The following is a 20,014-nucleotide window of genomic DNA, read 5'->3' on the forward strand; positions in this document are numbered from 1 at the left end:
TAATACATATATTTGTTACTTGTATTTATACCATTACTCTTATATTATTTATATATTTATTGATTATTTGTATTATATTTGGTATCTTTTTATAAGTATTCATTTTATATTTATTAATTTTAGGTTAATATACTTATTTATTTTATTTTAATCTGTGAATGCATGTGTTAGAGTGTTATTTTTTAATATTAATAGATTGTAAATGGGGACGACCATGTTGGGTTTTATGTATGTATATATTTCACTATATTTGAAATGTTTAATTTTTTTTTTTTTTTTATACTTTTGACTTAAATTTACCTTTGTTTGTGATGGAAAAAAGAGAGAAAATTTTTAGAATTGAAATAATGGAAAAAATAAACAAAATTTAAGAATGATAAAAAGCTAGAAAAAAAATGCGTAAGAGAAGAAATAATAAATATTAAAAAGGAAAAAAATAAATAATGTATAACTTTAGTACATAATGCAGACATTTTTATAATGTGAAAATTTAAAATAAAATTATGTTGTGACTAATTATATTAATTGGATTAAACAAAAATTGTGTTTCACTGGTCATAAGCATGCTGTGTATGAGGCAACCCAGTAAAGTTGGGTAGTACAGCATTTTTAATAATGTTTTTCTCTCTCGTATGTATTTGTTTTTAACTTCTTTACTACGACTTCTATTTTTGTTTTAAGTTATTTCAATTTCTATTTATGTTTGGGTACCGCATTATTGACATTTAATGAGTACATAAATTTATATAAAATTGTTTAATACATTGAATAATTATGTTGGGTCCCTGGAGAAGAGAAATTCAAGATGAATGGGAGGATAATAGAGATACTAAAATAATATACAGTTAGGAAAACAAGAAGAAAAGAAAATAAATGAAAAAAAATCTAATATACGATAAAAAAATATTAATTTAACATTTTTCCGGATCATGAGGATTAGTCAATAATTGAATCATGCTCTGGAATGAAAAAAAATTATAGAACAAAGAATATATTTAACTAATTATTTAAAAAACTACAAAGTGCCGAGTATAATTTAAGATTAATAAATATAAACATTTCTTGCGGTTACCTATTCCAGTATGTGCTACAGTGCTGTAGTACAACTTGATGCTAGAATTGAATAATAGTACAAGAGCCCAAGAGGAGGAAAAAGACAGAAATTTTGCTTTTTAAAAAGCTATATCTCGAGAACTATTGGCTTTTAGGGCTAATATTTAAGAAAATTTACTCTTCTTTAAATAATGTTCTCTTAGATTTTCTAGTGTTGTTGGTAGTTTTTAAGATATAGAGCTCCGAATGAAAAATTAATGCTTTTTTAAGGTTTTAAAACAGCCGCCATCTTTTATTCCCCCTACCTATACTTGGCAGACTCATCAATTTTGACTATTACTAGTCATAGTCTAGTATAGTAATATAATTACTATACCTAGTTTTCATTAAAGTAATAAAAAATTGGGGTAAAATAACTGCCTTTTTTTCTTCCCGGCTCTTGTACAATAAGGGGTGAAATAAAGAAACGTAAATGTGGGTTTGTTTTGGTTTTTCTAAAACGTAACCGTTCTTTCTAACAGGTAGTCATTCCATTATTTCTGTTTTTTATTTAGTCTATTTATATTTAGTATAGTTAATTATAACGTAATTAATAACACTTAAGACATGATACAAGATAACAAATAAGACATAAGTAACAACACTAAATATAAAATAGAAATAACAGACTGACCAACCGTTAAAAAAAAACGATTACGTTTTGGTAAAACTAAAACAAACTCACATTTACTTTCCTCAATTTTTTTCAGTTCTGGCGCAAACCTTGAGTTGTATCACAGCAATGTAGAACTGTAATAGACCAATGTAAGTAATATTTTTATTAAGTGATATTTTAATTGAAATATGTATTAATTCTTATATCATACTCTGTACACTGAAGTTTTTTTTAATAATTAACTGAAGAAGTTCTTTGTTATAAAAAACTGTTGTTTTTTTTCATTGTGGACATGATCATGGAAACAATATAGTTGCAAAACGTCTCTTCAATAAAGTTGTCTAATTGACTTATTTTCAAGATTCACAAAAAAAAAAAAAAAAAAAAAAAAATACATATTTTGGCTGCATTGCCTGTTGTTGCTAAATAAAATATTTCTCTCTTGCTATAATAAAAAAATAATCTTTGTAAATATACAATTTTAAATAAATGAAGTAACAGCGAAACATCATGTGAAGTATGATGTGTGGGTCTTGGCATGCTCGTACTTTTCGATCATTTATATAAAATTAGAACAAAATGTATTATTTGAGCTAATTATTAGAGAAGATATAAGTTTTTTGGGTGGATCTGATTCCTACAAAGACGGTATTTGTATGTTTTTGTCCACCATTTTAATATTTTTTTTACACTATCAAAAACCAAAAAATGTTTCAGGAATAAACATTTAAATGAAATATAATTCCTAGTTAAAATTAAAAAAAACAAAAAATATATAGGATTTAATAGAAGAAAAAATATATTTTTACTAGGAGTAATTATATTTCCGCGTTTTATATAAGATCGACAGACAGATCGACCAGTTATGTGAAGTTAAAACAAAATATGTTAACGGCAAATTATTAGAGAAGATATAAGTTTTTTGGGTAGATCTAATTTCTATAAAGAGGGTGTTTGAATATTTAAAAAAAAAAAAAAAAATGTTTTAGGAATGAACATTTGAATGAAATATAATTCCTAGTTAAGACAAAAAAATAAAAACAAAAAACATAGTATTCAATAAAAGAATTTTTTTTTTTACGAGAAATAATTCTATTTTTGCGTTTTATATAGGAATACAGGTTCTCTTGTTTGTTTTGTTGTTTTTAAATTTTTTTTTTTGTTACTTTATATTGCCTCAGAATAAAAATTTCTCTATCTTTCAATAAGTGTAAACTGTTTTTTATATTTTTTCAAAGGCAGTCTCCATTATTTTTCGGCAGGCCCGAGAGGATTTTATGAACCCGTTTATCATGACTCGACAGCTTCTTTACATACATATATAAAAAGGAAAAAAAAAAACTATTGAAAACTCAGATACGAGTTAAAAAAGTTGAGCGAGGCATTACATAAACGGCCGTGAACGGTAACTGCAGGGTCTGTCTGCCTTCCTATCACTTTATCCTATGTTAAAAATGTTTGTTTCGTGATGTAAAATTTAAGGATTTATCAATGAATTATTCCATTGGTTGTATTATTAACAGAGACCGAATTTTCGTAAAAAAAAACAAAATGTGCAAATTCGTGCAGTAAAAACCCAAAATGTGTATTAAACTGTAAATCCTGCAATAATCAACTTAAATTTTCTATTTATAATATTAATGTATGGAAAGCTTACTGGTTTAAATCAGATTAAACTCCCTAAATAATCCCTACACTCATGTAAACATACATAAAAACTAAACTTCTAAAATTAAAAACCTAATATTATATCCACGATCAAAGAACAATGAGGACCAGTTGTATTAAATAATTTCATATGCCCATAATGAAGGCCGTAATTCAATTTCCAACTTCTTAAAACTACCTCAATTTTAAGTTTTAGAAAAATATATTTATTATTTATTTATGTTATACCAGATCGGCCTGGTGGGCCTTACATGGTTGATATAACCGTTACATTTTATACATATATATATTTTAACAGTTGATTATGAGTTGGGGGATAGCCTCGTACAAAAGACTCCCCTAATATACAATGTTATAATTAGAAGAAAAAAAAATAAATAGATAAGAATAATGCTTCTTAATAATGATGTTGATGATATTTGTACACTTAACAAAACAAACAATTGCCCTCTAATGGTAAAAAGAAACAAGTTAATTTTAAAAAGGGACGAGAGAAGAAAAAAAAAATATAATAAGTAAAATAGAGGTAGTGTGACTAATGAATTAATAAATATAGAATTTATAACAGAATGTCCTGCAGCAGCCTGGGCTTCAGTCTTCGGGTTGAGGTTGGGTTTCCCAAGTTGTAAGTCACTGCTCCTTTAACTGTCGGCAACTGGGAGTGGAACTTCATGAACCGTTTTTCGATGTAGTCCTCCATTGACTCCATATGTAATTCCCGATGCAATTGGCAATTTCTTATGAACCAAGGATCATTAACTGCGATATTTAGGACTTTATTTTGAAAGATTGTATTAGAAAAATATACAAAGCACAATGTATAAGTTAGTGTTTCAAGAAAAATACCCTTATTACTTTCAGCTAATATTTTTCTTCCCCTTAGTTTTTTAGTGTATTTACTTACCTATATAGAATTAACCAGAAAGAAAACTATCAAATAAAAGTCAATAAAAATGAAAAGTTTGATTAAAAATATATTGGTATATTCACTTTCGACATTTTGTTAAAGGCGGAGTGGACATCTAATTTAAAACAATAACAAGTTTATTCTTGAGAGACTTTTTCACAAGTACCCGAAGAAACGGGTGAATACTATTCCAAGCACTTTCGTCATTTGTGACTACTTATTATTTTTTTTGTTAAGTCGAATCCGACTCTTCATATATTAATAGATGTGTTTCCCTATCACAGTTACTGGTCGTCCTCAATTATAAATTAATTAAGGAAATTAATAGAATGAAATTACAATAAACAAATATTGAAATACATCATAAATTTAGTACAAGCATAAAATAAAACTTAGTAAAAGCATTGAACAAAAATCAAAATCATGGAATTTTGTCCAAAATAAGTAAAACCCAATTTATGCAGAAAAATCTCTTAACGTGCCATATAAAATTAGTTTTATTTGAATATATTTTCCATGATTGGAATTTCTGTAGATGTTTGGCGGAACTCGGAGCTAGGGAGCAAAACATACAATAGCACGAAAATCCAAACTCTAGTTATGACCCAGCGAAAATCAAATAAAAAATTGTAGAAGTTAGGGGTGGGAAGTGATTATGTATACTGGGGCACCCGGTATATTTTTAGTATATATATCCAGTTATGATTATCATACCAAGGCTGAATTGACCTAATTAAAAACAAAATGTGCTCGTAATCGAAATTGATAGTATTTAGTGCAAGATTCAAGATATAACTGATTGTTGTATGGTTGGTTATTAATGGCACTATCTTGGGCTACATTGGCCATATGATAAGGCAATATCGTAAGAATTGAAAGGCTCACTGTTGGAAAAGAAAGGCAAATGTTTTCTAGAACTAATCTAGAACAAACATCCAAGAGGAAATAGTAGCTTTCTGAAAGCAGGAAATCATTATAACTTATCTTGTGATGCTGCTATCATCAAGACAATTGCTGCCATCCACAAAACATTTGAAAGTACAGCCCAAACCTATCCTATCGGGAATGTGGAGTTTTTGTTCTTTTTTAATACCTAACTGATTTTTTTCTACATAACTAAGGTAGCTTTTAATTTTTTTCTACATACCTACTTCACCTTCATTTTCACATAATTCAAACCGAAATACCTCCTTAGTTTTCTTTTGAATTATTCCGTTCTTCTACTAAATATAATAACATTTATTACTTACATAAGTTATCGTAATGCATATTTCCAATAAATAGTTTTTAGCAAGTATAGATAAATTAATAAATGAAAGGAAGAGGGTCGGGCTACGGTAAAAAAAACTAAATAAATAAAAGCTTATGTTTCGCCCCACGTTGCACTGCTAAAAAAAGATACAAACAAAAATAAAGTAACAAAGAAACAGAATAGATAACATGAAATATTATCTAATCTCTTTGTTTGTTGCATTATTATAGTTGTTTGTATCTTTGTTAGCTCTGATAAAGCCCTACAACGTGGGGCGAAACGTTGGCTCACATTAATAGTTTAACTATTTGATTTTTCTTTACCGCACCCAGACCATCTTCTATTTATATATCACACACTAATTCAACGATCTTCCAATAAATAAATTAATATTTGTTTTTAGGAACTTACATGCCTTTGAATGTGAAGAAAAAAACGGAATTCCTTACGAAGGTGCTTATGTATGATAAATGCCGAGTCCTCATGCACAAACACAAGACGACGATAAATGTTTTAATAAACCGATTGATTACAGAAAGAAATTATTTGTCAGACCTTGATATAGCTGTTCGTAAATATTAAGTTAAATATAAATAACAAAACAACTATTGATGCTCTTAACTTTAAATAATTAATGAAAATCGATCTTTCCCTCAACTTTTTAAACAGTAACCTCCTACTAGCAAATAATGCCGAAGTGGAAGACTCTTTTCTGGAATACTAAAGATGGTCAAATTCACTCAGAATTCAACATATAAAGTTATTTTTAAATCAACTTCTAAGGAAGCTAAATTGTTACAAAGTCAGTAAAGGATAGGAAATTACAAAAAATATCGAGTTCGTAGGACTCGATCTACCTAAACAAGTCTCGAAACCACCAATGGTGTTTAACCTGAAACCAAAATTAAAAAAGGGTTTAATTTTTAAGTAGGCGCGTTTGTTACCATCACACATATGGCGCACGGCGCAAAAAGTGCATCTCATGGAAAATACATCTTCAAATAATTATTAAAATTAGTTCCTATCACTCTAAACATAGAAACGCATTTCTGGTAGTTCTAAAACTCTTACTAATCAGGAAATTAATGGAATAAAATAACGAAAAATGGTATTAGTTTTATTTTTAGCCTAAACGGTGCATTTTAATGAAATAGTTACGGGATAAGAAATTAAACAGCATTGAATTTTGTGTCGAATCATATTAATTTATAATGAAGAGAATATTCTTAACAGGATAAATAAATAAGGAGAAGATGTTTGGAGGTGCGGTCAGTGCAAATCACAAATGTGTAACCTTCATTAGGGTTGCTTAGAGGAGGTGGAGAATCCAGGACTTGCATTCGATTCTGTTAATCACACAACCCTCTTCTTAAAAACCAGGCAATATATCCCTGTATGATTGTTCTTTGTACTGGTTTCACTCCTTCCTGTCTCTCCGCTCCCAACTGTTTTATCCCTAATAAACACCCCTCATTATCACTACTTGTCTCTCAGTGTTCCTGTATCTTTTGTTTACATATTTTATATATTACATATCATATCCTGTATCTTTTGTCTCTCAGTGTTCCTGTATCTTTTGTTTACATACATGACATCACTATAGCCCGGAGCATCTCGCTCAATCAACGTTTGTTTTTTCATTGTGATGAGCTGTTTGAGAGAGGCCTGGGATCTCCTGGAGTTTTTCTTTACCTTTAACTTAGTCCACTACATCTGGACAAACGACTGACATGGAATCCTCATACAAGACTAAAAAGACATGAAACTGCTCGTCGATTCCGAATATTACAATATATATTACTAGGCAATTGGTCTAAATTGCCAATCCATTACAAAAGACTATTATAAGGCCTATCTGGACATACGGAGTTGAGCTTTGAGGCTCCACTAAACCATCAAATTCCTCCCGAATCCAATCCTTACAGTAAAAAAGCCTTCGTAAAATCCTTAATGCTCCTTACTTTGTCACAAATCAAGTCATCCATAAGGACTTCAATGTTCCATATGTTGCCGATTTGGCCAGAACCAGATACCATTCCGTCCATAATAAACTTCTCAACCATCCAAATCCACTTGTTTCTAACCTGGCTTCTCCTTCATTACCTAATAATCCTCCTAGGCGCCTGAAAAGAAGATAGCCTCGAGATCTTTTCTTCTAGAAATGTTATTGGAGTTCTATCAGTGGGTAGATTCTCCACATGTTTGTATCATGTCACTTTGTCACCTACAGCAAATTTACTTGTTGTATATATTTGTATACAGTTGTCAATAACAATAAATAAATTATTAAAAAAAAACAACTAAAAAACTTAGTCCACAGTTTTCGAGGCTTTGTACAAATATAATGAATGAGGTAAATATTGTAAAAGGATTGATATTGTCGACGCTCGATAATGTTAATATTTATTTCATTGGAAGAGGGTATTTTGTCGAAATCTATATACTATACTTTATATTTGTCATAGTTAATAAACGTGAACTGTTTATACCATTGTTATCTTTTAGTTAATTCTGGATCTACACGCTTGCCATTTTCCTCAAATCCAAAACAAATGCTTGGTTCACAAAGGAAGCAACAAACTACGGTAGCCACATGGTCGAGTGTTCGTGTGATTTTTATCGGCTATTTCATTATTTAACCAAACATATAATGTCTTTATAAACTTATATTTTTGCAGTATTAAATAAAATATAAACTGCTAAAGTAAATGAACAAGATTTAAAACAAATTATTTACACCGAGTTGATAGAATTTTAAAATAAAAATGCGCAATATTTCCCTCATGTGCGAATTTGCCATAATTTTTTAAATGTGTAGAAGCACCTTCAGGTTCAAATCCGTTGTTACAGTATCTAAAGTGGTAGTGTGAATAAAGTCCCAAAACGTTGGCTCAAATAAAAATAGTACAAAAATATTACTATTTGAGTTTAATTTGACCGCACCCGGGCCATATTCCATTTATTTTACATTTTTTTTTTGGTATGTTATTTAATGAGAGCAAGATTTTTCTGAGAGCATGTTCAACCATCAACTGAGAGAAACGGGCTCAATTCTCGCTCCTCTCAAGATTTACTGAAAGAACTCTTGTTATATTATTTTCCTCTGATCATATAATATTATCCTGGTGATAAAATAATAATTGAAATACAATATATAGGTAAATATTATTTTATCATTATAATATTATTTTATCATTATGTCATTTTATTTATTTATTTTTCATACAGATAGTTTGATTATGTTCATTTTGTTTATTCTTTTGTTTGTATATATTTTAAGAGAATTTTTTTAAATTTATTTATTATTAATTTTTTTTTTTATTCATTTATTTATTTTATTTTATTTTAGTATGTATGAGATCATTCATCACTATTACCTATTGCCCACAACTGTGTGGCAGATTGTAATATCTATCAATAAATAAAAAGTATTATTAACAAAAAAGAAATGTATATACGTAATTATAATACTGTAACAATACTTTTAGGCCAAAGAGTAAAGAGTTGGCGCTAACTAAATAACAATTATAAAAACATAGGACTTTATGTTAGCCCAACGAAATCAAATGGAATACTATAATATTCATATAAAATTTAAAATAATGCTTATGATTTCATTATACTTATTATTTTTTTATTATATCATCAACTGACCCCAATAGGTCCTTTACCAATGTTATTGTTAGACATTGGGCTCTTACATTACAAAAAATTATGATCGAACATTAATTTTTTTTTTTTAACTTCTTAAGTTATAACGATCAATTCAGTCTCATTTGAGACGCCAACTTCACACTATTGGAAAAGTTATAGAAGTTGTTTATTATTGTCTAATCAAAAATTAAGTATGTAATTGTGCTTATTCAAGATATTTACGACTACATACTAAAATTTTACTTTTTGTAACCCATAGAAATGAGAGTGTGTATAGATCCGCAGAGGTACAACACAATAAAAGCTTTTCACTAATGTTAGGATTTGAAGAAGAATAAAACGAGATTATTTTGGACTGTTAAACATGTAAAACTTAATCAAATAGATTTCAGGTAGGGGATACTTACTAGATTGTATTGTATTTCAATAAAATGTTTTACCCCTTACTCTCTCTGTAAAACTTTTGCTAATGTACTGGGTGTTCAATACACTCGTAAGTTGGCTCAAATGCTTCTAGCTGCCAGAGGGATGAACAATAAAAGATTTTCAGTGGAAAAAGTTGTAGTGTCTGCTTTAGTTGTTTCAACAACTACGATTGTTTTTTTTACTTTCACTTACCTGTATTTGAAATATATGGTACGAGATAACATTGCGATCATGAAAAATTTCGAATTCGAGTTCTCAAAGAAATACACATTTTGAGATCCCTGAAATAATTAAGTCTCGCAAAATGGTCTGTGTAAGAGCTCACCGATATAAACGGAATTTAGGGACACGTGCAGAGTGGTAAGTAAAAGTTGTGTGATGAACAGACCGCACTAGATTTTTTAATTTTGACACGCGTCGAAAACATGAGGTTTGTAGTTAAAAAATTGTTAATAATTATAGTGATAAAAAAGAAATGGAAGCCGCTCAAAAATTATTTCAATATTGAATAATTTACGCCATTATTATCAATATCATTATTATTTTTCAAGCACTTGATAAACTGGAATCTTGAAAACATAGCACATTATTTTCATGTATTTTTTCAACTACATTCTATTACAAACGTTTCTGGGTGGGATTATTTTTTTTCTAAAAAATACAACAAAGTGGTTTAGTCTGAAATGACTTGCCCGCAATTATGAAAGAAGCATAGTTTTTATGGATTCAAAATGATTGTTAATTTTAAAAAAGTAAAATTAAATTCAGAAACAATATTAATATAAAATATATAAGATTAAATTTTATGATCTCATTCTCGCTTACTGGACACCGGCGGGTCTAACATACTAACGAACCTGGAACATTGGTACTGAAACTCAATCCTTAAAATCCAGTTCATAGAAAATATATCTGCAAATAATTAAAATTATTTTATATCACACTAATATTTTATGTCTTGGATTTTCGTTTATAATTGTAAATATGTACACAAGTAGAAATTATATCTTTTCATTTATTATTTTTTATGATTTTTTCTTCTTTTTATTTACTATCAGAAGTCATCTTATGTTTTATGATATGACAAGTGGTTTTATTTTATTTTTTTATCATTATTTTATATATTCTGTTAATTATTGTTGTTTATTTGTATCTTTTCAAATTCATTGTATTATTTTATTTTATGACATCTTGTAATTTCATCTCTATATTGTAATTTACTCTAAGGCTCAAAAGCATAATTTTGACGCCTGCAAATTATTTTAAAGGGGTCAATCCCAGAATAAATAAAGATTATTATTATTATTAATACGGGAATTTCAGGCGGTTTTAAAAGCAACGAATTAGGTTTTTTTTTCGCCTATAACTCCTAAAAGTTGCGTCTTTTTATAAATTTATAATATAAGCAATTAAATTCTGAATTGAATGAGTAATAATTCTGTGAAGTAGTATATCGTAAACTAAAAATCAAATTTTTTGTTGCCCAAAATTGAGATATAGTCATATCTATGAATCCAAACTTAACGGTCATTAATGATATAAATAGTTTGATAAATAATCCGATTTTAAATTTTTAATGAAGGGATTTTAGGTCTTTCTTTTTGGTTTTTCGCCTTAAAATCCTTGAAACGCAGGATCTTCATGCAAAAGTTATAAAGCAAATCAAAGAATATTAAATTGTAAGTAATAATTTGGACAAGTGATATGGACTTAAACCAACTTCTCCGATGGTTCTTTGGGCTTTAATAGTTGGTTTGTTGACGTCTATATGCAGCCAGAACAGACAGTTTACTACCATACCATTTGATGGAATTATTACGTTAAAGTACTCATTCGACGTACAATTAAATGTTTCTTAATTTGTTGTACACTTTTTCACTAAGCTCCACTGTTTAGAATTTATAGGAGAATATCCGAAAGAAAGACCTACAATTTCGAATTCGTTACTTTACCAAACTAATCAGTGGCTTGGAAGCCGATTCAGGAGCACCAGAAATGTGTTTTCGTATTAAGTTTGTATTCATATATAGTATATCTTAATTTTGGGAACTAAATCTAGACTGAATTAATAAGTTGTGATACTCATTCCAAGCAGAATTTGATGCTGTTTAATTTCGTTTACTCTGTTAAATAAATTAGCTATTAAGTAGCTTTTTATAAATTAGCTTTTGGAACCATCAGAAACGCGTTACCTTGTTAAGTGTGGTAGAAAATATTTTTTTTTAATTACTTGAAGACGCATATTCTATGGACTAGATTTTGTGCATCAGAGTCTAGTACTAAATACTATGACTTTCTCAGAACACCATTATCACGAGACAATCTTACTTGCAGTGTTTGTGGAGCCATGCCTTGTTTATAGTAAGCGTGTCATGGACTAAATAAACTTTAAACTAATATAAACAAAGGGGAATCAACACCTTTTGGATTAATTAATATCTTAATGAGAGCTACTTATGTCTTTTAAGGAATAGTGAATACTGTCTCCACTGTGTAAGGTATTCGCAAAGTTCGGCAAGGAATTTTCTTAACAAGAAAGTACCCACTGGATGGCAGAACGTGTAAATATTATAATGAGAGTAAGAACACTGCAAATGATATTAGAGGACAACTGCACCACGGAACAAACTGTGAAACTTCGGAAGCTATAGTTGCTGAAATATGGGAGAATATTTTATGAAACAACTTGAAATTTTTAAAATGATTGCAATTTATACTAAACCTACAAACTTAGGAATATTAAAAAAAAAAACAATGAAAAATACACTTAAAATGACGTATCATGTCTCCAAAATACCAATTTAATAAGTGTTTAAAAAACAATATTGAGGATTAGAATACAAGAATACAAAATGGGTTCAATCCTTAAATTATGAAAATATCGAAATGCTTTTCGAGTGTTATAAATGTAAGTATTATAAAGTAGGTACTATCTGCAAAACCTAAATTTTTGTCGTGTCGGCTGCACATGCCATTTCATAGCCAATTACGCTGATGAAACTTGAAAAAACAGACCTAGAATTTTACCTCGAATTTTTTTAAATTTTTATATTATCTGTCTGTGCACGAGAAGCATTTGAGCTAATTTATCATAGATACCTTTATAATACTCCTGTCTCCATGAACCTGGCAAGAAATATTTTAAAACATAATGTTCATGAACATACCTGATCCGGTTCTCCCATGGTTTCTACCAGTATCTCGTCGTTCACCATGAAGATTCCTCTGCAGACACCCGGGTGATAGTGAGCTATCAGGTTTGACCCTTGAAGTATTACACAACATTGACCTAATCCCGTGGGGCCTACATAAACCAATTGTGATAATATGCAAATACAGATATCAGTCGAGGAGTGGGGGAAACGGCATTATATTTTAGGAACTAACTGGAAATTCTTAAGAAGATAATGAATTTCATTCTCTGAGTGTTTATTCTTCAGAAGTTAGCTCATGATAATTTTCTTTTATGATCTGGTTCTTTGTACACATTCGTCGAAATTAGATTTATAAAATTATACAAATATGTTTAACTTATTATTTATACTGAGAGTTGATTCTAATATATCAGATAAGAGGAAAATACAAATTTGCAAGATTAGGTACGAGGGAGACAACACAAAGATATACGATTTTGATTGTTAATACTAAATAAGCAGTTCTTTCAGTTTATACTGATACCAATTATTCTGGCAATTATAAGTTTTATTCTGAACCTTTTCACCATCTATCAATGACTTATGGCAAGTATTAGAATTAACACAGAAAGGATGTAATTCATCATCTCAGTAGTCTATTAATATGGTTTTAGATGAAACCCTTTAGACATCCATCAAATAATTTCTCATGGCAAATTTTAGAATTATAAAACCAGAATACAGCGGCGTAATCATCATCATTATAATAATTAATGTACGCCTAAAGGTTTTTGGGGGAAAAACGTCTTATGTGTCCAACGAAACGTAGATAGGAGAATTGATTTAGATTTTGATAATTAATGGCTTATGCGTAATGACCCATTAGGGTAGACTAGGGTCGTTATAAATTAAATAGATTATATTCATGATTTCAGGGAATGCTAATTCATAGGTAGAAAAGATTATCCGGCTAAGAAAATTTAATTTTTATCTTTATATATAAAGATTTTTTTTTTCTTTACTTCTTTATACTTAATTGATAGATTTATTTATTGACATTTATTACAATCTGCCACACAGTTGTGGGCAATAGGTAATAGTGATGAATGATCTCATACATACTAAAATAAAAAAAAAAAAATAAATAAAAAAAAAATCTCTTAAAATATATACAAAAGAATAGACAAGATGAACATAATCAGACTATCTGTATGAAAAAAAAAAATAAAAAAATAAATAAATAAAATAACATAATGATAAAATAATATATACAATATTTACACAATCGACCTGAGGATCTCTGAGCCCACTATCCCCCACGTGTGAGGGGTAGAGCAGAGCTCAAGAGATCCCAGCGCATCCCTCCCGCCGCATCACTGGTAATGAAATAAAGAATTATCACTAAGATCTCACATTACTTTAATTTAATATATTTAAAAAAAGAGTTATTAGGAAGGGTTCTTACTTTCTTAATATTTGAAGTATAATTAGGTAACTGTATGCATTTATAGGATTAAATAGCCCCAATGCAACTTAGAAAATGCCTTGGGGCGTCGGACAGTCACGTCACAAGACCTGAAAGAAAAAAAAAATAATGCACATTTTTAAAAATTATATATTCTATTGAGAAATGTCTAAAAGTAAATAAAACTATATTATTCTAAATAGAAATATTTCTTTAGATTATATAAAAATGAATAGGCAATAATTTTAATAGGGTATTAGTGGTCATTCCATTCGAAATCGTTATTCATACAAACGATCACGTGCCACATCTCTAGTTTCTTCGCATTTCCTCTACGATTCCCCCCACCCGAATGTAGCTCTTTGTCTTTGAGTTGTCCATGCCGCTGTCAGACCAACCACCCAGTATGCTATCAATTCTGGTGTTCTTGTCTGTTTGTTTTACTTCCTTTGAGTTTTGACTCTGATTCGTCGTTTGGTTTTTCTTTTGTATACATATATTTTTATGAAATGGACAGGAAAAAAAAGTAAGTGGAGTCGCAAAAGAAATATCGGATAGAGATTTTTGAAAACAAATTAAATTTTTTTTTTTTAAATAGTAAAAATGAAGTTGTATCAGAATAACTAATAGCCGATTTATCAACGTTGTCTAATTAATTAAATTTATTTAACTTTATTGCCAACTAATTCTTTCACGGATAAAACTTAGACTGGTGTAAAATTTCAACTTACAGCCATGCAATACATCAAGTGAATGACGCAAGATACCTTCTGGAAAAAGATTAATGTCAATAAAAGTTCTAGGAGAAGAATGTGAGGACTTTGTTTGCTAAGTTAAAAAATGAGGTCCCAACTTGGGGCATTGAACCGTCACTTGGGAATAAAGTTAAAAGCTTAAAAGCCAACATTAAAATGATAACCAATTTAGTAATTCATTTGATTATTTTTCAATTTTGGTTTTGAACTCAGTAATTTATATTTTAACGACAGAAATAAATAAACGATTTAAAAACACGTTATCTCTTACCAAAACCTTTATGTTTTCGAAGGAACAAAATCATTTAAATTCTAAGCATCTTGTAGAATCAGACTCTAGCTTTCCTAAGACGTATGTTACTGAGGTTTATTATTCAATTGTTATCGAAGTAATTTTTTAAAAGAAGAAGCATGCGAAATAGTCTCTGGGAAATAAAGAGTTCACTAATTTGTTCTAGAAAGGGGTTGGAATCCATAGCCAAAAAGAACATTCGCCATCTCTTTGGATTAACCACTGGTAAAAATAAAAGACCCAGCTAATTATTATTATTTTTTTTTAAATTTATTTATTGATATTTACAAATGTATATAAATAAATCGAGTAAATTTGAGGAAATCATAATGGTATGGTACAAGCATATAGAGAAACTACCCAATGGTAGCACTCTAAAAGCATTTTTACAATATAAGGTCTCGAGGCTATCTTCTTTTCAGACGCCTCGGAGGGTTGTCCGGAAAAAAAGAGGAAGAAAGATTAGAAACTAATGGATTTGAGTGATTAGGGAGTTTGTAATGGAAGGATTGATATCTGGTTCGGGCTAGATCGGTTACAAAGGGAACATTTGAAGGTCTTTGTGGATGATTTTAATTGTGACAAAGTAGGGAGCATTTAGGATTTTACGAAGGATTTTGGATTGTAAGGATTGGATACGAGAGGAACTCGAAGGAATTAATTATTGATTGAAAATAAATGTATTATCAGAAGTGTGTCCCAATATTTGCTGTTCCTTTTTAGAGTTTTGACGGTACCTGTTGCTGTAACAATAATGAAAGATCCTTTAAAATACTAAAAAATACTTAAGAAGTAACCAATCTGAGTATTTTAAATATTTAAAAATTAAAAAAACCTGAAGGTTAGATTTGCAAAAATTAGTGAGGAAATATAAAGACCCAAAGAGGTTGGAAATAAGAGTCCTGTGAAAAAAAATATAAACTCAACTTATAAAATTAAGGTATTTTTAAAATTTAAAAGTAAATTCTTAGAACAATAATATTTTTAGACTTCTTTCTATGTAATTAGATTAGCAAGAAGCTTTAAATGGCTACATAACAAGGAACAATTCCTTACCGAACATCCAATTCATACATATGTGTTTGTGTATACAATGAAATTTCAATTATGCGCAAATAATTTAACAATACGCTTTCAAGGTTTTAGAGGATATTGTAGCCGGAAACTAGCTAATTCTCTTTGGAAATTACTGGAACATAGATGGGTTTTAATAAACATTTTTCGCTCGTTCTAGTTTGAAGCATTTTATAAATGCAGTATCCAAATCGTTGGGTCGAGTTAATTGATGATGGCACTTGTTGTGATGTTTAATTATCCATTTTTTTCAAATTTCCATTATTCTCCCGTGATAATAATAACAAAATCTCCCGATTCAATCCGAAAATTTTTCTCCACAGAAAATAAACGACAAGAATAACAATATCAAATAACAAAATCAAACTGAGAGTCAACAAAATCAAGGTTAAAGAGTACGAAAAGGCGGAATATTCCCAGAATTAAAGGCAGTTGTCTTTACATTTTATTTCTGTTCTCTAGAACCAGTAACAAACAGATCAAAGGTATAACCAATTAGTTCATTATAAAAAACATTATGCATTTTATCAATGAAATTTCACGGTACGTTACAACCGGTTTTTCCTTATAACAACATTTTGGACTGAAGCAGAGGTTCCCAATCTTTTTCGATTTGCGGCTCCGTAAATAATCGGATTTTTTCCGCAGCGCCCTTAATACATTAGATCTAAATTTTTGACTTTCTTGAAAAATTGGAAAAACTTTCCTTTTTAAAAGCGATTACCCATTTAATAGCGAAAAATTAAAAACATACGCTTACTATTTTCCTTAGGATAATATAAAATATCTAATTTCAACTGTTAAATTCTAAAACAATTTATTAAACGTCCATTGATGATTAATATTATTAATGGGATGTATAGGCTTGATGTTTACTACACAACTTCTCATGCGGATTGGAAAGAAAACAATGAAATACTCGAAAGTTGCTAAATTCTTGGAAATGTCGATTGTTGGTACAGAAATTCGAGAATTGGAAATTCCAACAAAATTACCGCATTGTTTAATTGAATATTTTATTTTATGTTTTATTGCTTAAAGTGCACAGTGATATTGTAAGAGCTCAAAATATTGTACTAAATCGGTTTAGTTTGTCCATTTGTGAATATGTAACGTTTTTCTGAACGAACAGCTCAATGTATTTACACTTTTTATATCTCAAATAATTCAGACCTTTCATATACGGCCTAGATATGAGGTCCCAACGAGTATAATTTAATGTTCATATAAAGTTTATGGATAGCTAATTCTTAACTGTAAAACTGAAACAATATTTTCCAGTGGGGAAGATAGTCATTATAGAGTATGCAGCTTTACCAATTGTGTGTTGAATAGAATTTTTGGAAGTATTATATTGATTACACGAATGAGCATGATATCGCTTTTTAATAAATTTAAGATAAGAAGGAAACATAATTAATCTGAAAGTTTTCCCAGGGACAAGTCTAAAAAATATAGTTTTTAAATTACTCTAATAAATATAACTTCATCATATTATTAAGTTACTTACTGCAAACTTATTATAATATGTTTTGTATTGCATTTTAATTTTACTTTAAATTAATATCGGAATTTCTATACTTTTTTGTTCTACGAATTAACCGGCTCTTTCGCTAAACCGGGAACTAGGGCGGATAAGCAGAGTTCTGTGTGTATTCCTTTATTATAAATTCCACAATTAAATTCGGCCTTATAAAAATTGCTAATATACATCATAAGGTTTAGGTATGACGTTATGAAAGTATTAGTATATACTAAAAGAATTCATTAATTATTAAAGTAGTTATAAATCAGTAATCAGAGTGCATATTAATTTTTAAGCATAAGTTGCCCTATCTTCTCCGTTCATTATTAATTATTAGTTATTTCACGACTTGTTATGTAAAATCTCCAATGCTTAAAAAATAAAATTATTTATATCAACCGGTCTATCACAAACAAGTTTCCTTTTTTTAAGGTCATGGTATTTTTTAAAACAATCTATGTGAATTTTCTGGTTTTAGTGCATAAACAGATAATAATTTCTATCACAACTATTTTTTTTCAACTCTTTTCGATGGATATGGCATAGTTGACCTTTTCTGTCCTTCATTGCATACTGCATGATAAAACGAAGGCACGTGGGCGGAATTTCTTGGGTTAAAATTAACTAAAGAGTTCATTTTTAATAGTGTTGTTATTATTTTTTTAATAAGAAGTTTCACTATTTTATTTGACAATCGAATTTCGGAGAATTGAACATTGAGGCCTATACCTAATGCAAAATAGGTGGAACAGTCACCTGGCTGTCCAGGATATATTGTGGAATGAGAAGAATCAGTTATGAGTTTCGCAATCTTTATAAGTAAAATGTACTTTGAATAATAATATAACCTATTAAGAGGAAAGGATATTCATTTTTGTATGATTTAAATAGGAATAATCTATTTCAAGAGACATTTGTGAGATAATATTGAGCAGAAATAGAAATTCAGAGAAGACCCAAGCATCAGACAATGTAAAACTTTCAATAACGATGAATAAATGAAGGTCTTATAAGTAACTATTTGTTAATCAATAACGTTATCAGGGTTGAGAATATTCATACTAGGTTAAAGTGTTCTTTGTTTAAGATAAGGGGGTTAAATCGTTAAAGCAGTGGTTCAAAACAACAATTATTCTAAATATGATAAAATTTGTTATTTCAGAATGAATATGTTTACGTCAACAATAATGTATGTAAAATATCACAGTTAACTAGTTCCACACTAATCACAGTAACCAAAAGTTCGAAAATAAAAATTTGATTGTGATATATTTTTAATAAGAAAAACATATTTTGTCTTTTGAACAATGTTATTAATGGAAGATAAACTTGGAGTATCTAAGTCACCCTCTCACAACAGTTCAGCTCCCACTTAAATTCGGGACCCCCCAAAAAATTTAAGAAGTGATTGGAAGACTTAAAATAAAGAAAAGTCCTGGGCATAATTTGATCCTAGTTATAGCAATTAAAATGTTATCCAGGAAAGCTGTTGTTTTAATAACGTAAATTTTTAACAGTCCTCTGCGATATTTTCCCGATACTTGGAAAAGTCGAACGTATAGTAACTCACAAGCCTGGTAAAAACGTTAAAATAATCAGCAGCTATAGAACCATCAGTTTGTTATCCATTCTCGGAAAATTGCTGGAATCAGTTATAAAAAAGCATCTTTCTTCTTTTTTTTTCAATGCATCGAGATTATTCCGGATTTTCAATTTGGTTTTAAATATTGTCATTCTACTTTCACCAACTGGCAAGACTATCAGAATTTATAATAAACGGTTTCGAATTGAAGAAGCACACCCTGGTAACGTTCTTGGACTTCCAACAAGCGTTCGATAAGGTCTGGCATCAAGGCCTCTTATACAAGCTAAAGCGGGTGGACACTCCAAAGTAGTAATACGACATTCTGAGCTCATTTCTCAACGGCAGAACATTTTCTGTTAGAATAAATGATACGAATTCTACCCTCAGACAAATCCATGTCGGTACTCCACAAGTTCAGTCTTTTTTCCATTCTGTTCAACTTCTATGTTCATGACATCATTCAGTCCACACATACCTCTATAGTAGTATTCTCTCAACATGATGACATCACAATACCTTGAAATACTTTGCAAAGTCACTTTAATGAACTATTAATGAACAATACTTCG

At 29.5% G+C, this 20,014-nt stretch overlaps 1 protein-coding gene across 1 annotated transcript in view; it reads right to left on the reverse strand.

The window, feature by feature from the left end:
- Srr (Serine racemase) overlaps positions 1 to 12,931 on the reverse strand; it is a 65,195-nt gene extending 52,264 nt beyond the window's left edge. Inside the window, exon 1 of the mRNA XM_014422355.3 lies at positions 12,783 to 12,931. Coding sequence (XP_014277841.1) covers positions 12,783 to 12,830 — 48 coding nt within the window. The 5' untranslated portion in view covers positions 12,831 to 12,931. The remainder of the gene's footprint in view (positions 1 to 12,782) is intronic.
- Between the last annotated feature and the right edge of the window lie 7,083 nt (positions 12,932 to 20,014).

The sequence above is a fragment of the Halyomorpha halys genome, unplaced genomic scaffold, assembly GCF_000696795.3.
Source record: "Halyomorpha halys isolate HHAL.00 unplaced genomic scaffold, Hhal_1.1 Scaffold367.1, whole genome shotgun sequence".
NCBI classification, from domain to species: Eukaryota; Metazoa; Arthropoda; class Insecta; order Hemiptera; family Pentatomidae; genus Halyomorpha; species Halyomorpha halys.